Here is a 24,715-nt window from a genome sequence, read left to right as displayed (position 1 = left end):
GCTGCAGGAGGCTAACTAAAATGATCAAAGGGTTGGGGCTCCTTTGTTACAATAAAGGCTAAATAGTTTGGGGCTTTTTAGTTTAGAAATAAGGAACGTGATAGTGGTTTTATAAAAATATGCACTGTGCGGACTGAACTTCCTTTCTTGCCATAATGCTATAACTCCAGCTCACCCAGTGAAAATAATGGGCAGTAGATTCAGTGAATACAGAAGAAAGTACCTCTTCCCAGAATGCAATAACCGTTGTTAGCTTAGAAGATGACTAGACAAATGCATGAAGGATAGATTTATCAGTGGCTTGGATGGCTAAATGGAGAGCCTGATTCCAGATACAGTTTCTCTTGTAATACCGGCAGCTAGGAAGGTGGGGAGAATAACAAGTGCTATATCTCATGGCCCATTTATGAGTTACCCAAAGGCACTGGGCCTGGCCACTGCAGGAAACAGGATGCTGGAGCAGAGTCAATGGATTTTTGATATATTCCAACAGGGGTCTATTTATATTCATTGTAGAGGATGCACACAAACAGTTTATTTGTGATTAGGAACCTCAAGTTAGGTGAACTAGGAGTAGTTCAATGTAAATCATATTTCTAATGCTCTTACTACAAACCCTTTATATGGAGTGTAGGAAGAGTCCACAAGCAAAAAGGAGCACATTCATGCCCTCTGCTGGTCCTATACTTCAGAGACCTTTCAGACTGCTGCCTACAAATCAGACATTGTAGTTGCTTGGAGTGGTGGTTGGTGTCACTGCCTCATCAGCCCTATAGTGTTGTTCAAATATCACATCTACAAGTGAAACATACTGATTGATGAGCTGGATCTGACTCATAGAATAATTATCACATGTTAGATTTAGCAGATTAATCAAAGAGAATCTATGCCCCTTTTTCATCTCTTTACATGACACTGACAAGGTAACATGATAAAGAGCAGTTAAACTTTTCTCAAGTTCAGAGAGCCAGCATGGTGTAGTGGTTAAGAGCAGTGGTTTGCAGCGGTGGACTCTGATCTGGAGAACTGGGTTCGATTCCCCACTCCTCCTCCACATGAGTGGCGGACATTAATCTGGTGAACTGGGTTGGTTTCCCCACTCCGACACATGAAGCCAGCTGGGAGACCTTGGGCTAGTCACAGTTCTCTTAGAGCTCTCTCAGCCCCACCTACCTCACAGGGTGTCTGTTGTGGGGAAGGGGAGGCAATTGTAAGGCGGTTTGAGTCTGCCTTAAGTGGTAGAGAAAGTCGCCATATAAAAACCAATTCTTCTTTTTTGTTTTCTGTTGCCCCAGAAAGTCAGACCAGAACCAATGGGTTAAAATTAAATCAAAAGAGTTTCCAGCTAAACATTAGGAAGAACTTTCTGACAGAGCAGTTCCTCAGTGGAACAGGCTTCCTTGGGAGGTAGTGGGCTCTCCTTGTTTTGAGGTTTTTAAGCAGAGACTAGATGGCTATCTGTCAGCAATGCTAATTCTGTGAATTTAGGCAGATCATGAGAGGGAGGGCAGGAAGGGTTGCGTCAGTGTTTGACTCTTGTGGCCCTCTCTTACATGCCCAGGGAAATGCCAATCACCAGTTTGAGATCAGGAAGTGATATTCCTCCAGGCTAGATTGGCTAGGGACCCTGGAGGGGTTTTGTTTTTTGGCCATCTTCTGGGCATGGAGTAGGGGTCACTGAGAGTGTGGGGTGAAGGTAGTTGTGAATTTCCTGCATTGTGCAGGCAGTTGGACTAGATGACTCTTGTGGTCCCTTTCAACTCTATGATTCTATGTATGAAATATGATGCACCATTTCAACTGGCACACACTGACGTTGATGTGAATGTCATTTATATGTGTTAACTTTGGACTGAGAAACAAAACTAGTTCGTCTGATGACAATCTCAAGATGGCCCTTCTTCAAATGACAGTGACTCCACTGATCACAAGTCATCCATGATGGCTTTCGAGTTTGTATGGCAGAAAAGGGCAACACTGTTGCATAACCTTGTGCTAATCCTTTCCATCTGAAAAGGTGATTAATTTATACTAACTGCAGTACTTCCCAAAGCTCAAACTGGAACTTGCTCTGATATGCTTGTACAACATTTGGTTGTTTTGGCTCTCCAGTGGAAAGGGTTTTGTCTCAGCTGTCTTCCCATCTCACTTTGAATAAAACAGTCTTCTTGTTGAACAGGGCAGGGTATTGGAAGTCATGATTTTTGGCTTTCATTGGGTGACTTAGGAAAATTCTACTAAAATGCATCCAGATGGGAAGATACATAATTATTTTTATTTTAACTCACACATTTTTGGCTGCTGAAATGTACTTGGTTAAAAAGTCCTTTAATCTAGATATATGCATCATTTCTTTCATTGTGGTGTCCCTGCTTCTCAGCTGGATCACACCATTCTCGAGTGTAGCATCATTGACCAGGATTGTGAAGAGGACACTCATTTCATCATACCTGGAAACGGGAAACAAGAGAAGCACTGAGTTACTCTGCCTTGGTATATTCCAGAGTAAAACTACTATTTGTATGAAATATGGCAATACTGCTATAGATATTGGCTGCCTCTTGGGGAAGATGAAATTGATTTTGTATTGGGATGGCTCCCAAGATTAACAGTGTTGCCAAATAGTCAACCCAAGTGTAGCGTTGCTCAAAAGATCAATTGCTGTACCGCAGTAACTGAAGGTCTTCTAGAAGTGCAATTTGCTACTTGCCTCAAAGGCAGTCAGACGAGTGGCAAACTACACCAGTACCTTTCTTGCTCAGCTGTCATCTATCACCTGTTCTTCCCCCATGAGCCATCACAGGGCTATGCATGGTCCACTGAGGTGAGAGAGAGAGAGAGAAAGCATGGTACAGCCACTACATTGCTACATCTTCTCTTTCTCCGGCTTATCTCATGATTAATCAATGAAAGATACTGACAGTCATGGATCTTTTAGCTTTCACCTCCTTCCCAGCAATCTTTTCTGACCCTGGCAAACTTTGTTCCCAAGATCATGGAATCTGTGTGGAGAAATTGGGAGACCATGGTGGCGAAATGGGCAGACTGCTGGGAGGGAGGGAGAACGCCAGGAAGATCAGTGATCCTTGCACTAGATGTTGCTGCCAGTGCAGCAAGACCCCCAAAACTTTTTAAAGCCTTTTTTAGAAATTTTTTTGTGTGGAACTCCCAATAGTGTTCCACAGGGCTGCACCACAATTTCGCAGGCGTAACAGAATGCCTGCAAAATGGCACATTCCTGACTCGAAAGGGCTTAGGAAGCTACCTAAAGGCAGTTCCACCCCTGGAAATGCCCCCCCCCCACCCCTGGACACCAATGATGGGAGAAACGGCAGGAAAATGCCAGCGGGAGGCAGCACCAGTGCCCAAGTGCCATGCTGCTGCCAGTGTCCAGGGGAGCCAGTGTAAATTGCCCTACACTGGTATCTGTGCCGTTTGCACGGCGCAAGTGGCTCATACGCTGGCGTAGGGGTCATGCTGGCTCCTGTGCAGTTCCCCCCACCCCCAGGAATGGGCTGTAAGTACATTATAATGGATTAGATACAATTTGACAAGTTACTGCAATGACTATTTGGATAATTGTAATGTTAATTTGACTTAGTTATATTTTCCAGGACGTTGTGGTTCCCAACTCTAAAGTTCTAAAGGTTATAATGCATTTATTTCTTCTTACTTTGAATACAGCTGTTCCAGTGATGACTGCATTGTTTCAAGATATCCAGGCCAAACAGAAATCCCATTTTCTAAGAGTTCATTGAACAATCCCTGACACACCTTTGGGAGGGCAAAAAATATTGTTACTTGAAGCATTGAAAGCGACAGTAAATCTCCTTTTATAATATAGGTTAGAATGGTGATGCACTATAAATTTGAGACACATGCTGAATTTAGGGAATAAAATAAGTTCTCTAAAATTAAAATTCTCTGTAAGTTGGGAACCTGATCTTATTAATTCCTTTAACACTCACCAAGGTCTTGAGGGTATCAATAGTGGAAACCTCTCTCCTAGCCCCTTTCTTAGCTGAAAAAACTGGAGGCAGGGAGCATAACTTGAGAGGTGAGACCATGATTCAGTGGTAGAGCATCTGCAAAAGATCCCAGGTTCAATCCATGACATCTCAAGTTTAAAGGACATATGAACATATGAAGCTGCCTTATATTGAATCAGACCGGCAGCGGCTTTCCGGGGTGTCAGGCAGAAGTCTTCCACATCACCTACTTGCTAGTCCCTTTAACTGGAGATGCCGGGGATTGAACCTGGGACCTTCTGCATGCAAAGCAGATGCTCTACCACTGAGCCACAGCCTCTCCCCAGGCAGTAAGTGATATGAAACATCTCTAGCTGGACCTTGCAATGCTGCTGCCTGTCAAAGCAAACAGTATTGACCTAGATAGATCAATGGTCTGACTCCGTAGAAGGCAGCTTTATGTGTTCATGTGTGAATTAAGTCTACAACTGGTATAGCACTTTTAGAGAATAAGGCCAGGATAAATAAAGCAGCTTCATATGTAGTTGATGTGTCCTTGCACACACCCTTCTTTGGCTCCAACCTGCCTAACAGTCAGCTGGCATCATGAGGATCTTCTAAGTCAAACCCTTCACGTATTGTGCTGATGTGACCAGAGGTAGTGGACACACACAAAAATCTCTCCCCAGCCCTCAACACCAGGCACACAAGCAAACCACCGGATAGGAGGTTTTTCCCCTCCAATTCCCTGCAAAATAGCCTGATGCCGCTTTCAGAACTGATATGCACAGGGAAACTTCTTGCTGTGTGCAAGCTGCTCTTCTGGATCAGCAATTAATTTTTAAACATTACACCAGTCTCTTGATTATGAAATCCTTATTGGAAACACCCAAAGCACTGACTTAACACCTGGCCCATCTTCATACAGGGAAAGGCTTCCTGACAGGACACAATATTTGATCCAAAGTAACAAAAAAAGAGAGAGAGATTAACAGCCCATTCCTGAGGTTTCGAGTCGAAACCTCTTAGGAGGCGGCCTGACCCTGCCGCCGGCGTAAGTGCGTGTAACCACGCACTTACGCCTGCAAGAAGGCCAGGGCTGCCGGCGGAGGAGTGTCGCGGGGCCGCGCCTCGCCCCTCCGCCAGCGCGGCCTCTCCGTGGCGCAGGACATGGCGCAGGGAGGCCATGCCAGTGCAGGGGGGTGGGCTGGGGGGAGGAGCCACTGCCTAGGTGGCTCCCTATCCCCTTTCGGCCCGGTATGCCGGCGCCCGGAACGGCGGTGCTATGCCTGCTTTTCGCTGTTCCCTATGGGGCAAAAAGGCACGCCTGAACGAAAAAAAGCAGTGATACTTTTTCCCCCCAATGGCGTAGGTGAAATGGCTTAGGAAGAGACGCAGCTGCGCCTCTTCCCCGCTTTTTTTCGTTCAACGGCGTAGGTGAAACGGCTTAGGAAGAGACGCAGCTGCCGTTCCCCTACGCCATCAGCTCAGGAATGGGCTGTTAACTAAAGTAAGACTGCTACATTAAGAGCGGGGACAACAGCTCTACTTTCAAAGCTCATTCACTGCTCACCTGCCTCAGTTCTGTGGTTGGACCTCTTCCCACATCCAACGCAACTTTGATTGGTGTTAAACATGGGTGAAGCTTAAGCACCTAAAACACAACATTACACAAAATTTTGAACTTGTGAATATTTGCAGAATTAGAAAGGCAATGCAAGTACACAATTCTCTCCTTATCAACATTCTCCCCTTATCAGGCCATCTCACACACTGAGGGGAAGGTCACCTTTCTCTGGAAAGCCTTCTTTCTTGGTAATGCATTTTCAGTCAGCTGCATACAGTCATAGAGATAGGCTAGCACTCCACAGTCTAGATTGCCACTCACAGACAGGATATGAGGAACAGCATTCTTCCTGCCATCTCGACCCTGCAGAAGAAACATGTGCATTCTGAAATCTATTTAATTTTTTTAAGTTTGTGCACCCCATCATATGGTTTATGTTTAAAAGTGGTCATAGCTCAGTGGTAAAGTGTCTGCTGTGCATGTTTAAGGTCCTTGGTTCAATTCCCAGTATCTCCTGTTAAAAGAGATCAGGTAGTAGGTGATGTGAAATACTGCTCTCTGCCTGAGACCCTGGACAGCCACCACCAATCAGAATAGGCAATACAGATCTTGATAGGTCTTGAAAGTCTGACTTGGTATAAGGCAGTTTTCTGTGTTTGTGTGAGGAAACAGTCTTGATGTGTGGGATCCATCAGAAGACCAGAGGTCAAAGGAAAACAAAAAACAATGGGTGAGACACACCCCAGTGTCTATAGAAGTTGCAGTGTGAAAAAAACAAAGGAAGAGCCTTCACATTTCATCTGTGGGAAAGAACTCCAGGTATCCCATATATCTGCACCATGATAAGATTATCCCATGTGGCTTGGCCACCCTATGGACAGAGGAATGATTTTTTAGCCCCAAGCAGGTAACATCAAGCCATGTCTAAACATACAAAGAGTAGCAAATAAAAAACATAATATAATAATCCTTGAGTTTTCAACTATCATTTATATTGTGTCTGCTGTGGAAACATCCTTGTTTATATAGACCATTCCATTGCCTCCCAGGCAAGATGTGTCCTACTTGGGTCACTTGAATCCATGTTAAACAATGTCATAAGTTACATCTTACATGCAGCTGAGATGCTTTTCCAGGATACATTTGCAGCAGTTCAGTATCTCCTAAATTCAGCAAAGTTTCTATCAGTTCTTTTCCCCAAGGAAAGCTGTAATAAATATTACTTCCTTTTCGGCCTTCTTCACCGTGATAGTCACTGCTGCTGAAGTTGGATGGGCTTATTGCAAACTAGAGACAAGAGAGAGGTTTATCAACATACCAGTTAAGTCTATATTATGTTTAATCACTATGTAACTGGCATGAATGGATGTCTTTCTGTGGGTAGCTAAAAACTTACAGAACAATCCTAAGCAGGTCAACTAAGCAACCTACTTAGGCTTATTCAATGGGGCTTACTCCCAGGAAAGGGTAGTTAGGTTTCCACTGTAACTAAATCTCTGTTCCACCTGATAGAAAGGTGCACACCCACTCTAAAAATTCAGTTAGAAAATGACAGATCTACAAGATTTTACTATGCCTCATCACAAATTCTTCTGTGGTGCCACGGAACTCAATATAGAAACCATTGCTTTTCATTTCACAAAATGAAAGCTGCTCCAACTTTAGGAACTATTTATTACATTCATATCTTGCCTTTCTTCCATCATCGAAACCCAGAAGGAATACTTACATTCTCAGGAGCTTTACCATTAAGGTACTGACCTTGCTTAGCTTCAGCAAGGTTGCCATATCATGTGCCCACTAACCATGCTCTGGGTTTGTTGCATTAATACAAAGCACATTACCCCTAAATACATTTCAGTCTCAGAAACTTCACGGGCTCAAAATCGTAAGTGATTAATATGTCTCCATCTTTTCTCACTTCAAAGTTTGTCCCACTAATTATTTGTCACAACCACATCACACCATATAAATACAACTAAAATAATCTACTGTGTAAATGCACTTGCTAAATGTTTTGATGTTTAATGTACATCCGTTAATATGTGGTCTCATTCTCTTTCACCTCCCCATTTTACTTTATGTTGCTGCTCTTTGAGTAACCCTACTTCCCTGTGTGCATGCCTGCCTTTCTCTCAAGTTTACATTGTCAATGTCTTAGTGCTATGCCTTACACAAGCAGATACACCTGTTTGGATACAATGTGTTTTTCACCAAGCAACAATACTGCACATAAAAAATAAATTTCCACAAAGCACAATGCCAGTTATTCTAGTCAAAGGGGACCACAGGATACACACCACTGTAATCCTAAGCACTTGCAGAAAGTAACACAGGAATATTATTTCTCTGTAAACATGTATGGCCTTGTACCCATGTAGTACAGTCAAACATTCTGCTATGGTACAAGGAACATGTAGCATCCAAGCTTAGTCTTAGATGCTGCTTAAGTGGATAGAGAGGAGGAACATGAAAAGTCGGAGGAACATGAAAGGCTCAATGATTCATCCCCAGCATAAATCATATTCAAAAATATGAGTGATTATTCAAAGCACAAGAATGCCAAAGCCCAGCCTCATAAGAGGAGCAATACATACACTGCCTTTCCACCCAGGAATATCAAATACATCAAGCATTCCTTTAAAAAAAATCACAATGGTCATTCCCAGACAACATAAGAAAAGCCCTGCTGGATCAGACCAGTGGTCCATCTAGTCTAGCATCCTGTCTCACACAGTGGCCAAGAAGTTACTATGGAGGTCCAACAACAGGGTATAGAGGCTGACGTTGCCTCCTGGCACTGGTATTCAGAGGTTTACTGACTCTGAATGTGGAGATTCTCTTTAGTCACCATGGCTAGTAGCTACTGATAAACATGTCCTCCATAGATCTGTCTAATTGCCTTTTAAAGCTCTGTATGTTTGTGGCCATCCCTACATCCTCTGGCAGCAAATTCCACATTTTAATGACTCATTGTGTAAAGAAGTAGTTCCTCAAAGGAGAGCCAACTCACAGCCCCACCCACAAGGCTGTACCTCAGTCTCTCCCCATATCAAACATATAACAATGAGGAAGTAGTAAAACCTCTCTGGGAAAGCATAGTAATAGGTGAACAAACAGATAATGCTCTCATCATTGATGCAATGTGATACACAAACTGAATAACAGGGTGAGAACATGGCAAAGACTAGAACATCATGCCAGCTAGAAATGCAGCAACAGGTGGTGGTTGGGAGAAAGTACCATGAGATTGGACTGCTTAACCAGAGTTGCTCTACATCCCAGCCAAGAGAGGATGTCCAGAAACTGCCTTCCTGGAGGGAGAAGGATAAGACAGACTATCCAGCTATCGGCTGTTGCTGCCAAATGGGTCACTGGTGGGACTTCTGCTTGCTGTCTGTGCCTCTTTGCTGGAGCAAGCCTCTTAGTCAGCCATTTCCTGCACAGGCTTGCATCACTACCTTTCTCGGATAAAGCCTGGACTCCGCAGGGGCAGGACCATCACTGGTGGGATCACCACCAAAAGGGGCAATATGAGGGCCTATTACCTTCTCCGCAGAAATTGGTGCTGGGAGGACTAAAGAGCTTGTCAGGTGTTTGGGGTAGTAGGCATGCTAGTCTTCAGAAGACCCCTTACTGGGAGATAGCTGATGGGTGTGTGCCCTGGGGTGGGGCTGCTGTTCCCCTGATCCTGGGCAGAGGGAGATAAGATGGTGGGATGCAAACTGGCCATTGTTCCTTCAAGTCTGCCTCCCAGTCAACAGAGACCTGGTTGCACCGAGGCTGGGCCCTTTGGCCTTAAGATCCTGCTGAATACCAGATCACTAAGTGGAAAAACTACAGCGATTCTGAGAACCTTTCATATGAAAAAAGACTCATGTGTCTGAGACATTTCAGCTTAGAAAAGAGATAACTAAGGGGGACATGTTAGAAGTTTATAAAATTATGAACTTACAGGCATCCCATGAAGGCGATGGACAGACTGATCTGGCATGTATTACGGAGACCTGGTTGGATGAGCCTGGGGGTATAAATCTGACCCAGCGATATCATCCAGGTTTCTCAGTACTACAACAGGCTAGGCCAGAGGGAGGGGGGATTGCAGTAGTCTATCAGGATTCCATCCATCTATTGAGGTGCCTCCTCCAAAAGTGGGGGGTGCCGCCCACCCTCAGGAACACATGCTCAAAATAGGCATTTTCCTGAGGGTGTTCCTGAGGGTGGGCGGCTGGAACAGAGTAGGGATTCTACTCATGTGCTGTCTCTCTTCTTGAGCTAACTGAGCTGGTCTCATGTGTGCTGGTGGAGTCCCCAAGACCAATGGTCCTGGGTGACTTTAACTTGGCTGAGGCCAAGTTCTCAGGAGTGGCTCAGGATTTAATAGCCTCCATGATGACCATGGGCCTGTCCCAAGTAATTACTGGCCCCACAAATTTAGCAGGACACACATTGGATCCGGTCTGCAAAACTGATGGAGAAGGCGATCTGGAGGTGTGGGAGTTAAAGCTTACTCCCTGGTCATGGACAGATCATTACCCGATAGAATTGAGATTTATTGCTTCCTCCTTATGTCACGGGTGATGGATGCATTAAGATGGTCTGCCCCAGGTGTGTCACAGATCCTAATTGATTTCCTACCAGCACTTGGAGATTTTCCTATCTTGGCTGCTGACGATTTTGTTGAGCCCCTGACCATTATCTGGAACAGGAAAATGGCCAAGGCTCTTGACACAATCATCCTTAAGAGCCCTCTCTCCCCAATCAGAGCAAAGTAGTCTCCCTGGTTCACTGAGGAACTGATGACAATGAAACTGGAGGGACAATGGCTACAACACTGCTGGTGAAAAACTCAAGAGTGAGACTGATTGAATACAGCATAGAGCCCATATTAGAGCCTATTCCATGGCAGTGATGATGGCTAAAAGGCAATATTTCTTTGCCACCATTGTGTCTGCACATAATCATCCAGCTGAGCTGTTTTGTGTGGTTCAGGGACTTTTACATCATAGCCCTGTTTTGAAACTGTTTTGAAAAAATCCTCCCTAAACCCTATTATGTTGGAGAACTTCTGGCCAGTCCCCAATCTTCCATTCTTGGGCAAGGTGCTTGAGAGGGTGGTTGCTTCTCAGCTCTAGGGGCTCTCGGAAGAGACTCATTTTCTGGACCTCTGGCTTCAAGCTGAGATTGGAACAGAGTCTGCTTTGGTTGCCTTGGTTGATGACCTCTACCAAAAACTAGACCCTGTTAGTTCTCTTGGATCTTTCAGTGGCCTTCGACACTATCAACTATAGTATCATATTGAGCTGCCTCTTGGCATTGGGGGGACAGTGAGTCCTATCTAGGGGATTCTTGCTCTGCCCCATAGCTGTTGGCATGTGGAGTTCTGCAGGGAACAGTGTTATCCCCCATGCTATTTAATATCCATGTGAAGCCACTGGGAGAGGTCATCAGGAGGTTTGGGCTCTACCTTTCTTTTCCACCTAATTCCAAGGATGTTGTTAGTGTTCTGAACCAGTGCTTGGAGTCAGTAATGGGCTAGATGAGGGTGAACAAACTTAAACTTAATGCCAACAAGACAGAGGTAATCTGAATTAGGAGAAAGGCAGACCAAGGACTTCAGATCTCTCCTGTCTTGGATAGGGTTATACCCCCCTTGAAAAGCAAGGTTCACAGCTTGGGAGTGCTACTCGACACAGCAATCATCTTAGAAAACTAGGTGGCTGCAGTGGTTGGGAGTGTTTTTGCCTAGTTTTGGCTTATGCATCATCTGTTCACTCATATCTAGCCACAGTGATTCATGCCTTAATTACATCTAGACTGGACTACTGCAAAGTGCTCTACTTGGGGCTACACTTGAAGAGTGTTCAGAAGCTGCAGCTAGCACATGACGCTGTGGCTAGACTGCTAGTCAGGGCTGACTATCAAGAACATGTGACCCTAATGCTACAACAATTACAGTGGTTACCAATCCACTCCCAAACCCAATTCAAGGTGTTCATTTTGACCTTTAATGCTCTTCGTGGCTTGGGACAGGGCATCTGAAGGACTATTTTCTCCCATATGTTCCTGCCTAGGAAAGAAGATCACAGGGAGAGGGCTTTTTGACTGTACCATCAAAGAAGCTTGTTTGGTGGGTACATGAGAGAGGGCCTTTTCAGTGGCAACTCCACAATTCTGAAACAACCTCCCCAGGGGAGTGCGCCTGGCCCCTCACTTTTGATCTTTAGGAGGCAGTTGAAGACAGTTTTATTTAGGATCACATTTGATTAATTTACTGGCAGTCCTAAATTGAGATTTTAAATTTTGGTTTTTTATGTATTTTATGTATTCCATTTTATGTATTTTATCTACATTGTAAGCTGCCTTGAGTTCTGCAAGGTGGAAAGGCAGCTAATAAATGTGTTAAATAAAATAAATAAATACCATTGTTCTTCCAAAATTACTATTTATTTACTTTACAGTCTGCCTTTTTAACTGAGAGTCAAAGCAAATTACGTAGTTTGTCAATGCTATAGATGGGATGAGACATCAAATAAGCAATGTAATAGGGCTAGGATTACAGAACTCTGAAACAAAGCATAAAGTATCAGTACTAGTCCAGTTTTACTACCTTGCTTACTCATATCAGTATTTGTAATCCATAGAGGGGAAAAACACACACACAAATCACCAGCTCCCTTTCAACAAATACAAATTTCTCTGCTTAGTTGCCTGGAGGCAATTCCTAGTTGCCAAAGGTTAGTTACAGCCTGGATTAAGGATCTTGCTGGATTTCTTTGAAGTCAACCAAATTAATGCTAACCCTACTGCTACCCCCACCCAACATCCTCCTCAGAGGCATACATAAATGTTGCAAGATACAGTCCAACCATCTGTTTTTTTTAAATCTAAAATAAATCAAATAAATTTTCCCAATACCTTTCTCCACCACTGAAGGCGCTGACGTAACCAGTAATCAAGCCACTGTCCTGCAGTTCTGGCAGAGCTGTACCACACGAGGGAGGCTGTTGTCCTTTCCCCTGTTCTTTAAGCAACAGTAAGTAGCAAATTAACCCTTAAACACAAGTAACTGCAAGAGATTATTTCTCTTTCCAAAACTGAACGGGCATGTATCGACAAGGACTTATGACTGTATCTAGACATCAGAGATTCTCCAGATCCAGTACTTATTTTATGTATTTTTATGTATCTAGTGAAGGAAAAAGCTTGTATTACTGTACCTCGCATGATTGTTTTCTTCATTATTTTTAACTGGGTGGAAACATACACCAATCTGAGCAACTCCAAAAGGCAGCCTCTTGTTTACCAATTCCAGGCAATCAACATATTGCTCTAAGGCATCTATCAAAGAAGAAAAATTGGCTTCACCATTTCTGGCAATATTACAATGTTAATGAGTTAATAAAATTCCAATTTACAAGAGAATAGAGAGAGCCAAACACAAACAGCCTCAGGGACGCACCTTGGGCAGTAACAAAAATATATGGTGTTTTTTTTAATACAACAAACTTTCATTACAATTGTCTACTTCTACAATGTCCAAGTTACCATTGTGCATTACACTAGGTGTAAAATATTTGCAGTACCTGCATTTACAGAATAGTTAAGAATCACACACATTTTGGGCTTCTTCTAATTTTATACTGAAAGTTATGGAGGGGGCGCCCCACCCCTCCTGAAAGAGAGGAATGATTTTCCCATGTAAACCGTCATGTGCTCCAGAGGGCCCCCCCACCCCACTCCCTCAGTTCCTGTCTGCCGTCATAAGCTCCTAGAGAAAAAACACCAGAGTAACAGTAAGGGAGCTCATACTGGGGCAGGAGGGAGGGCATGTGTGTCTGCACAGAAGACCTCGATAAACAATAGTTACAGGTAAGTGCAACTCTGTTTTCATCTTCTGCAGCCCCACATTGGGATTTTAGTCAGCTACTCACCACCAGGAGGAGGTGTGGCACTCTTACCGGAACAATGACTAAAGAATCGCCTTTCCAACATCTGCATCTTTTCTTGATTGCAGGTCTAGTGCGTAGTAACGTATCTTCCGCAAACCAGGTTGCAGCTTTGCAGATAGCAGCTATCGGGACCCTTCAGTGGAAGGCAGTGGAAGACCCTTGCCCCTGTGTAGAGTGGGCTTTAACATCCGGGGGTCAGGATCTCCCTGCAGCCTCATAACAGAAGCGGATAGCTGCAACCACCTACCTAGCTATTGTTTGGGCTGCGGCAGCCCTGCCTTTTTTTGGACCTGAATAACAAAGCTCTCTCCACCATAAACTGACTCGTCCTATCAAGTGAATACAGAAGTACTCTCCTGATGTCCAAGGAATGCAAGGCCCATTCAGCATCTGAGGAAGGGTTCAGGAAGAAGGTAGGGCTACTTCATGAGTACAGTGACTTTAGACCCCACTTTAAGGAGGAATTCTAAGCTTGGATGCAGGACTATCCTGTCACTGAATACCTTCACAGAAGAAAAAGAAGAAGAGGAGTTGGTTTTTATATGCTGACTTTCTCTACCACTTAAGGAAGAATCAAACCAGCTTACAATCACCTTCCCTTCCCACAACAGACACCCTGTGAGGTAGGTGGGGCTGAGAGAGTGTGACTAGTCCAACCCAGCTGGCTTCATGTGTAGGAGTGGGAAACCACTACCACCCTTCGGATTTTAGCCCATTGCTCAAATAGGTCCCATTTTCTCAAGTAAGAATATCTGGTACAGGGTTTTCTGGCCTGAATAAGGATATCTTGGACCTCCTGAGATAGACCCGTGCCTGCGCAGTCGCCAGGCAGATAAGTGAAGGTGTTTGATGTTGTGATGGAGTAACTGCCACTGTATCAGCAAATCTGGCTCCTGGGGAAGAGCAACATACTCTGAACCTGCCAGCCTATGAGTTCTGAGAACCAAATCTGGCGCAGTCAGAAAGGGGCTATCCAGATGCACTTGCACTGATCTGCTACCACCTTCCCCAAGACTGGACAACAGCAGGAAAGGGGGTGGGGAACAGAGATAAGGTGACCTGATCAATGAATTTGAAATGCATCCCCAACTGACAATTCTACAGGAAAGTACCATAATAATTACCCATGAAGTCTTTAAGTGTAACAACTTTGACAATGCTGGTTGCATAGGAAACCCCCTTGTAGACACTCTGTTGCCACTGTGAATGCCTCTGCATTTGGCAGCAGCAATGACTTCACAACAGAGAATTGTTGCTATTAAGATACAATCTAATAACCTTGAACACTAAAACTATATCAAGGTGATTCAAGAAGCATATTGGCAGGAGAATACTTGCCTGCTTCTTGAACAATCTTCATACTGTTTTGGTGTTTGAGGTTATTAGGCTGTATCTAGACAAAAGAGATTCTCCAGATCCAGGACTTCTTATTTATTTTATGTATAAAATATTGTCGAAGGCTTTCACGGTCAGAGTTCATTGGTTCTTGTGGGTTATCCGGGCTGTGTAACCGTGGTCTTGGAGAGACTCTGAAGGAGAGACTGTCCTTCAGTGTTACTCCTCTGAAGATGCCTGCCACAGCTGCTGGCGAAACGTCAGGAAAGAAAATACCAAGACCACGGTTACACAGCCCGGATAACCCACAAGAACCAGTATTTTATGTATTTTTCAAATTTGAAGTCCGCCCACCCCAGCAAGTCGGCTCAGGGCAGATAATATCATTTAAAAGCTACCATATAATAATAATAAACCAAATTAAACCTGAAAACCAGTAACCAAAGATGGCACATAAATCCCACTCTACTGTAAGAGTCCCCACAGGCGGCTGCCCTTCAAATACATGAAGGGGAAGGGGTGCTCTGTTAGGCACCAGGCCAAGAGGGATTAGTCTTTTAATATTTTATAGTTTTCTCCTAGTCTAAAAACTAGTTCCTCTTCCTATGGGTAAGGCAGCCATGCGTGCGAAATGCAAACTCTGCAACAAAGAAATGCAAGGCCTGGTGGCCTGAATGAAACAACATCATGAGAAGTGCTGTGATGAAGATGATAAAAGGAACAGATTTGGACAAGCAGGACCTTCAGGTTGGTAAACAGGTTGATTTCATCATATTTCGTAAAGACTGCCTTGATAGGGCTGCCAGGTCCCTCTTTGCCACCGGTGGGAGGTTTTTGGGGTGGAGCCTGAGGAGGGCAGGGTTTGGGGAGGGACTTCAATGCCATAGAGTCCAATTGCCCAAGTGGCCATTTTCTCCAGATGAACTGATTTCTATCAGCTGGAGATCAGTTGTAATAGCAGGAGATCTCCAGCTAGTACTTGGAGGTTGGCAACCCTATGCCTTGAGCAAAAATATATTTGTTATTATTGCTGCATGTTACTGTCATTTTTATACAGTTGTAATGAAGGAATAAAGAGCTGAAACAAGCAAATATTCCTTTTTTGGGTAGTCCTGAGTGGCAGTGAATACAATGAGTAATACTAAATAAGCAGAAATGCTATAAATAATAAAATAATAGCATTGACTTTTTTGGTTAGGCGAATCCATCATCAACTGAAAGGATTTTGGAAACAATCCACCTTTGAGATCACCATCCACCTGTTCTACAGTTTCAGAGTTATCTGACCAGGATAGTGTTTCAGTCACATCATATACATCATATATCCACAGTATATCACCTAAAGGAAACAGAAAATCCAACCATCCAGGAACCACTATAGATAAATTTGTGATAAAAACCAGCAGATTAGAAAAATAATTAATTGATGAAAAAATTTCCCGTTTTGTTTATGCAACAAACGCTTCTTTCCATTTGCTTGAAAACCCACATTTCATTAATATGGTTCAGTCACTGAGACCAGGATACAGTCCACCCAGCAGAGCAGATGTTTCAGAAAAACTGCTGGTTAAAGTGTATGACAGAGAAATGGAGCAATGTGCAACAGGTCCAGAGGGTAAAATTGTTAACCTAAGTTTTAATGGGTGGAGTAATGTCCACAATGATCCTGTTGTATGTGCTTGTATAACAACAGAAGAAGGGAATGTCTTCCTTGCAGAAACAATTGATACGTCAGGAAATGCACACACAACAGAATACAAGTAGCAGCAAAAGCTATAATAAAATGAACAAAAATTCAAATGTCTAGTACACAGTTTGGTCACAATGATGCTGATGCTGTTGAAATCTGGAAGGAACTGAGTGAGCACTTCAAAACAGAACTGAACAATGACAGAATTAAATTACAAGCATTAAAAAAATGAATGGGACAAGCACTGTCTCCAGCTCATTTTCTCGCAAATATTGTCGATATTCGTTACCAGGGTCAAACCTTGTGCTGTATAGTGCTGTATAGTGGATAGCTCAATGAAGATGTCAACCCAGTGTGCGGCTGCTGTAAAGAAGGCAAATTCCATGCTGGCTATAATTAGACAAGGAATAGAGAATAAAACTGCTGATATCATACTGCCCTTGTACAAATCTATGGTGAGACCACACTTGGAATACTGTGTACAGTTCTGGTCACCACACCTAAAAAAGGATATTACAGAGCTTGAGAAGGTGCAGAAAAGAGCAACCAAAATGATTAGGGGACTAGAGCAACTGTCCTATGGGGAGCGGTTAAGACGCTCAGGGCTGTTTAGCTTGGAAAGAAGGCGGCTGAGGGGAGACATGATAGAGGTCTATAAAATTATGCATGGTTTGGAGAGAGTGGGCAGGGAGAAGTTTTTCTCCCTCTCCCGTAATACTAGAACATGGGGTCATCTGCTAAAGCTGGAGGGTGAGAGATTCAAAACAGATAAAAGGAAGTATTTTTTCACACAACGCATAGTTAAATTGTGGAACTCCCTGCCCCAGGATGTGGTGATGGCTACCAGTTTGGAGGGCTTTAAGAGGGGAGTGGACATATTAATGGAGGAGAGGGGTATTCATGGCTGTTAGTTAGAATGGATATTAGTCATGCTGCATACCTATTCTCTCTAGTATCAGAGGAGCATGCCTATTATTTTGGGTGCGGTGGAACACAGGCAGGATGGTGCTGCTGCAGTCATCTTGTTAGTGGCTTCCTAGAGGCACCTGGTTGGCCACTGTGTGAACAGACTGCTGGACTTAATGGGCCTTGGTCTGATCCTTATTTTCTTATGTAATTTTTAGGCTTAGATTATTTGTAGTAGCAGTAGTAGCTGTTGTGGTTTTCATATTATCTATTGTGGCTGTCGTTTGTTTTTACTGGTCAGTGACCGTATTATTAATAATAATAATGATTATAACCTTAAGTGCTGAAGAAGAGGAGTTAGCTATCATCCATCCATTATAGTGCCAACTATAATAAACGTCAGAGCTAAGGGGGAACCATTCAAGAAATATATGTTTCCCGATGATGTTTTAAAGAAAGTCACACCAGTGAACTGGTGGAAGTAACTTATTAAGCACTTGGATTTCGAGACTGTTGAAGTAATCATTTCACTTTTAACAGCTGTAGCTTCTTCTGCTGGCATAGAAAGAATATTCTCTTCCTTTGGACTCATTCATTCTGATAAATTGTTTGGGACCCGATAAAGCAGGAAAGCTTGTTTTTCTTTTCCAGATTATTAACAAACAAGAAAATGAAGATGAAGAAGAGTGAGCTACAAAAGTTATAAGTTTTTCATGTGTGGACCTAGCTAAAACTCAGTCTAAGTTTTTTTTTAAAAAAATGTTTTGTTTAACCACATCAGTTAACAAACATGAATGTTTATAAGAATACATATGCTATAATGTTATTGTTTTAGTCAAATAAACTATTTAAATTGTTATTATTAAGGTAATGATTATTTTTCTCCTTCCAATAAAGTACAGCAGAAAATTTGTCCAAATATGAACAAATAACTTATAAAACTGGATAGTTCACCTCACAATAATTTCATAATTATCTGTCTATGTATTTCTAATAGTATAACCAAATCAGTAATTTTTGATATAACTGTAAAAACTACTCTGAAAATTTATTATTCCAAAAATGAAACCTTCATCTGGTTGTAAATATTAAGATTATACCAGCAAAAATGAGTCTTTCTGTAAAAAAAATGATCTAAATCAAGTCTTACTGACTAGTGATTTAAATAGTGATTTAAATCATGATTTAAATCAAATCCACCCAGACACATTCTAGTTTGTTTTGTTTGCTATATTTTCTTCTTTCCTGGATTTCTCATCCCCTTCAGCTAGAATTCCGTCCACTCCAATACTGAACGTTTGGAGCCGACCTTGACTGTAACAGTGCTTTCTATGAAAGGGGAAACAGATTTGAAGTTCATGATTTGTTAAACAGGGGGAAGAATAAGTTTGGCCAAGTTCTCATGCTCCAGCGGGTGGGATCAGCAGCTGTTGATGTATCGGAGCCAGTTGCCTGGAGACACCAGGCATTCCCTCCGCAGCAGCAGGTCTTGTGCAAGGTTAAGGGGGACCAGAGGGAAGCAGCAGTCAGTCACTTCCCTAATTATGCCAGAACCCAGCTCTAGCTGAGAACTATCATCTGTACAGCAGTCAGAAGGAGGAAAGGCCGTAGCCAGACACCTTTACCTAATGCCTTGCTCAAGAAGCCTCCACCACTCTCTCAAGCCCCCTTTAAGTTATATTGTAACTGATAATTACTTGAATTAGTTACTACTATAAACCAATTTTTGTTTGAAAAGTGGCATAAAAATACACAAAATAAGGAACAGCATGGTTTAAAAAAAAAAGGTTTAAAACTGACCATGAAGAAGGCTGTCCCTCAACATCCCAGATGCCTTCAGCATCTTCTCCAGAGAGGCCAACAGTTCCTGCTTGCTCAAGCACTCATTCTTCAACATTTCCAAAAGGGTTTTTGTGGGCACCACTCTTAGGCACTCCCCTAGTGGTGTCTCAACAGCCTTTGAAGAGTCGTGTACTGGAGCATCAACTGCAAACACTTGTTCCCTAAACAGAACAATGGTCTCCCACCACTGAGCAGCCAGGTTCTTCCTCAGCTCCACCCCCAGAGGCCCAAATCTCGGGTAGCCTCCCTTCAGGTAAGAGTCCCAGGTGCGTTGCTGGGGTGTCTCCCCTCTTCTCAGGAAGTGCCTCCTCTCGCCGATATCCAGGAGTGCTTCTGCAGCCCCATTGTGCTGCTGTCCAGCATTGCTGTGAGGACCTGTGTGGAAACGCTCCTCAGCCAAGATGGGAACGGCCGACCCTCGAAGAAGCCTCGACTGAACACCTGGACGCTCCACAGGCGGCCTGAGGCTCTGCGCGCGCACCCAAGGGACGCCCTCAGGAAGCTGCCTGTGGCGATCCAGCCACCCCCTCCTGACCCCCTTTAGGTCCTTGAATAGTCCAAAGTGCCTCACCCATAAAAACCACCAAGAGCGACGTGCTCCGACTCTGACCCTAGAGCAGCACCCGCAAGAAGAGCCGCTCAACGGCATGTTGGCTGAATAAGGCGCTTCCCCCACCCCCGACGACGCACGCGCAACTCCCGAGAGCGACCGCTAGAAACGGAGGCGCACGCGAAGGGCGGGGAAAAAGACGCGCATGCGCATTTCGGTCGGACAACGGAGCGAGGAAAAGCCGTCTGCGGAAGCGTCGCGCTTGGCCAAAGGCCCGTAGCGTCGATACAAAAGTCATAGTTCCATTTTCAAATTTAACTCACGGGGTGGGGGGAAACAAGACGAAGCGTGTAGATATTTAGGAGTAGAACTAAGCCACTAGTTTGCATTATTTTCTTACCGCTCCGCGTCCGAAGGGTAGCCGGGGCTGAGGGGTATAGGTAACTGTGGTCTTTTCCGGTTGCTGATTTAGAGGTTAGGATTCCAGAAAGGACGCCGTATTAGGTTGTTACATCAAAATTAAATAGGGGTCTTGTGGCATCTTAATGACTAACAAACATTACAGCGCTTAATATTTTGTGGACTGGATTCCTAATCCATGCGTGCTGGGATAAAATGTTGCTCGCCTTCAAGATGCAAGCAAGACGGGGTCAAGCAGCCAGTCTTGTGGGCCGGTCACGAATTGAACACCGCTTACAGAGTTGGCAATAGCATGTAAATTGGTGTAAGCAGTATAAAGATGGGTGGTAAAGCGGCTCCTTTCTGCCCGTTGTGAGCCTTCTGCTCCATCAGTGGAGGCTTTCGGTTGGGAACCGGAATTCGGTGTTGCATACCCATCGCTGTCATCACTTTGGCAAGAGGGCGGCCGTGTTATTGTTAGCGAGATTTCCATGCAAGTGAGCAGAGTTTGGGATTTCTGCGTTCAAGTGAGTGCAGGTTGTGGATTTGATGATGCAGTGGTCACCATTTAACAAGATTTACTTTTTCCTGTACTTCGAGGTGTGTTTTGTGTGTGTGGGATACGTTTTACTGTATTGTCCAATAATTTCAGGATATTGATTTTGCAATCCAGTGCACTGGATTGGTTTCAGTGGTTTTAGACTGGAGTAACTGCACAGGATTGCATTGTTTAGGTGCAAAAATCTGTATTATCCTATTACCCAATTATTCTGTTTGCTTGTTGGCCTTTGGTTAACACATGTGAGCTATGAACACCCTATGCCTGCAATTATGCATTTCATCCATAGACATCAAGAACATATTAAAGATTTTAGTGTGTGTGTGTCATCAAGTCACAACTGATTTATGGCTACCCCATAGGGTTTTCAAGGCAAGAGACATTCAGAGGTAGTTTGCCATTGGCTCCATGTCACAACCCTGGTAGTCCTTGGGGATCGCCTATCCAAATCAGGCTAGCCTGGGGCTACCCTGGTCAGCACAAAGATTTTATTAGAGTTGTAAACCTCTGCTGATAACTTTGAGACTCCCATATGAAATGTGTTCATAAAACAAGTTTATCATAACTCCCATTAAAACTTCAATGGGGGATTTTATCACTATATTATAGCGTTGTGTGTGTGTTAAGTACTGCCAAGTTGCCTCTGACTCATAGCGACCCTATGAATGAAAGTCCTCCAAAATGTCCTATCTTTGACAGCCTTGCTCAAGTCTTGCAAATTGAGGGCTGTGGCTTCCTTTATTGAGTCAATCCATCTCTTGTTGGGTCTTCCTCTTTTCCTGCTGCCCTCAACTTTTCCTAGCATGACTGTCTTTTCCAGTGACTCTTGTCTTCTCATAATGTGACCAAAATACGATAGCTTCAGTTTAGTCATTTTAGCTTCTAGGGTCAGTTCTGGCTTGTTTTGATCTATAACCCACTGATTTGTTTTTTTGGTTTTCCACGGTATCCGTGACGCTCCTGCAACACCATATTTCAAAGGAATCTACTTTCTTCCTATCAGCTTTCTTCACTGTCCAGCTTTCACATCCATACATAGTAATAAGGAATATGATGGCATGAATTAACTTAATCTTGATGGCCAGTGACACATCCTTACACTTCAGCATCTTTTCTAGCTCCTTCATGGCTGCCCTTCCCAGACTCAATCTCCTTCTGATTTCTTGGCTGCAGTCTCCCTTTTGGTTGATGATGGAGCCAAGGAATAGAAAGTCTTCAACAATCTCAGTTTCCTCATTGTCAGCCTTAAAGTTGTGTAATTCTCCTGTAGTCATTACCTTTGTCTTGATGTTCAGCTGTAGTCCTGCTTTGGCACTTTTTCTTTTAACTTTCAGCAGTAGTCATTTCAAGTCTTCGCTATTTTCTGCCAGTAATGTAGTATCATTGGCATATCTCAAATTGTTAATGTTCCTCCCTCCTATTTTCACTCCACCTTCATCTAATCATAGTTACTGTATAAGTTATTGGTTTTTAGTACCATGATGCAACATGCAGTTCAAGGATGTTAACAGTAGGCTATGTTGCAGTAATAATTGTATTCCTGTTGTATTGTTTATTGGCTATTTTAGGCTGTCTGGCATGTTTTTATATTTTGTAATCTCCCTTGAGTCTCAGTGTGAAAGGCTGGCTACAATAAATGCATTACATTTCAGGGCTGTTATATCACTTCGCTTAAGTTCCCCATCAAGGCTGAAGTATGAGGATATAACACCATAGGACTGTATTGCAAATGATTTTAGACTCAGCTCCCACCTCATAATATGACACAATATCTCCTAGCCTCATCCCTTATATATACAAAATGGAGATAGTAACATTGGTCAGTTTATTTCTCTGTGCAGAAAGCATTTATAAAGTTGTTCAGAAACTGGGAGGTTTCATTTTTCTCACACAGGGCCTCAGTCTGAAAGAGCATAAATCCTGCTTTTTGGTCAAGTGGGGGAACTGATGCTGCAAATTACTGATCTAGATTTCTACAAGGTCTCCTTTGAGCAGCTGTCACTTACAACTTTAATGAGAAAGACTTTCTCATTACTCAAGAAATCCAGTTTTCCAGTAAAGGAACTGTCAATCTAGTTAAGTGGTATTCACTCCATGGCTCACAGAAAGCCACATTCACAGCTACCATCAATCAAAAGAGCCATGTCTACTGTATGCCATGTGCACTACTCCACCAAATAGGCACATAAAGTAATATAGGATATAATTTCTAATAGTAAACATATAAGCTTTTGAATTGCTAGAGTACCTCTGAGTATGTAGGATTGTTTCTCTTCACCGTTGTTTAATCTTATCCAGCCTTTGAGCATTTGGAGTGAGAGTGAAGGCTTCTTCTCTGCCTTGCTGTCTTCTCGGCATGAGGCAATGCAGCTCATGTGAGAAACTGAGATTGCCAAGGTGCCTGAAGGAGAGAGAGCAGGCGGTGGAGAAAGGGGAGTAAAGTGGCCAGCATGCTCTTTTCCTGGGTGGCTTCCATGGTGGTGGTTTTACTCTTCACTGCAGCCAGTTTTCTTCCCAACAGCTGTCTGGGTGCTGGGATGATGGTGTGGAGGCTGTGGAGAAAGGTGGGGGTTGTTAGAGAGGATGGGCTCTTTCCATCTATCACTGGCCCACAGCTCAGGAAAGCTTGCAGTTTACCCATCCTCCAATTCTTGCATTGACTCAAGGTGACAACCGCACCCCCGACTGGGCAATTATTTTGCCCACTTTCCTGGAACACGGAGCAGGTACCACACCAGGTGTTCAGAAGAGCCCCAAATTGGCTCCTGAGTCACTAAATGAGTGTCACTGATCTAGTTATTTTACATGACTATGTTCAGAAGATGATGGTGATATTCTATGAGGTTGTCTTCTATTGAAGAATAGGACTGTGACCAGTGGCTGTTAGACATTTTACTGTCTTACCCTCCCCTGGCTCCATGCCTTGTTCTCTCCAGAAACAAGAACTATTCATGCAGAACTTTGAATTTTGTTATTTTTACATGTATTATAAGGGTATTTCAAATTGTGTTTATGGAGAGAGAAGAAAGAGAATAAATCCTTGGCAGGACATAGCAAGAGACTTAAGCCAAAAGACAGGGCAAGGGCAAGGCTGTGCAGAGCTTTAATAATTTGTGCTGGAGATGGAAGCCAGTATAGGAATATGAGGAGTAGTGTTGCATTGTCTGAGCAACAGGAGAGGTAAATGATGTGGGCAGCATAGGTTTGAATAGAGTTGAGAAATGTGCTATATTCAGTGCAGGAGATAATGAGAGCATGAGCTGGCATTTCAGCTGAGAAGTGGGCAGAGTTGTACAGGGAGAAACAATATAAATTGTTGTCTTAATCCCTGAAGGTTAGCTACTGGGCAGCAGCAGTAGTGGAAGGTGACACTGGCGGAGGATCTTTCGTAGACAACGGCAGTGCCACTACGGCTAACCCTGGTTAGTACTGCGCAGAAGAAGGCACTGGTAAACCACTTCTGACCAACCTTTACCTTGAAAACCCTATGATGAGACAATCCAAAATGAAAAAAGATATAGTGCTGGAAGATGGGACCCCCAGGTCGGATGGCACTCAATCTGCTACTGGGGTAGAGCAGAGGACAAGTACGAGTAGCGCTGTTCTTAATGATGCGATTGGGCTAAAGCCGAAAGGACGGACGTCCGAAGCATATAATAGGAACATGGAATGAGAAGCATGAATCAGGGTAAGCTTGAAATTGTTAAACAAGAAATGGAACGTATGGACATTTCAGTCCTGGAAGTGAATTAACGTGGACTGGATTAGGAAAAGACAGTCATGCTAGGAAAAGTTGAGGGCAGCAGGAAAAGAGGAATACCTAACAAGAGATGGATTGACTCAATAAAGGAAGCCACAGCCTTCAATTTGCAAGATCTGAGCAAGGCTGTCAAAGATAGGACATTTTGGAGGACTTTCATTCATAGGGTCGCCATGAGTCGGAAGCG

General features: G+C 43.5%; 1 protein-coding gene across 1 annotated transcript; it reads right to left on the bottom strand.

Moving 5' to 3' along the window:
- Window positions 1-2,261: 2,261 nt before the first annotated feature.
- On the bottom strand, window positions 2,262-19,909 carry POLG2 (DNA polymerase gamma 2, accessory subunit). The gene is made up of 8 exons (XM_056859975.1): window positions 19,219-19,909; window positions 12,756-12,876; window positions 12,454-12,559; window positions 6,649-6,822; window positions 5,758-5,898; window positions 5,542-5,622; window positions 3,674-3,774; window positions 2,262-2,450 (listed from the first exon to the last, which is right to left on the bottom strand). The coding sequence occupies exons 1-8, from the start codon at window positions 19,907-19,909 to the stop codon at window positions 2,285-2,287; spliced, it is 1,581 nt and encodes a 526-aa protein (XP_056715953.1). The 3' UTR covers window positions 2,262-2,284.
- Window positions 19,910-24,715: the final 4,806 nt, after the last annotated feature.

This window comes from Euleptes europaea, chromosome 1 (assembly GCF_029931775.1).
Source record: "Euleptes europaea isolate rEulEur1 chromosome 1, rEulEur1.hap1, whole genome shotgun sequence".
Lineage (NCBI taxonomy): Eukaryota > Metazoa > Chordata > Lepidosauria > Squamata > Sphaerodactylidae > Euleptes > Euleptes europaea.
This window is presented reverse-complemented; position numbering and strand designations above follow the sequence as displayed.

Bases quoted from the DNA above. Each gene is read 5' to 3' on its own strand.
- POLG2 (XM_056859975.1), bottom strand. From the start codon at position 19,909: ATGCCGTTGAGCGGCTCTTCTTGCGGGTGCTGCTCTAGGGTCAGAGTC. The intron at 12,560-12,755 runs GTACAGTAATAC...TGTTGCTTAAAG, and splicing joins GAAGAAAACAATCATGCGAG to AACAGGGGAAAGGACAACAG. The intron at 3,775-5,541 runs GTGAGCAGTGAA...GCCCTCCCAAAG, and splicing joins CAACCACAGAACTGAGGCAG to GTGTGTCAGGGATTGTTCAA.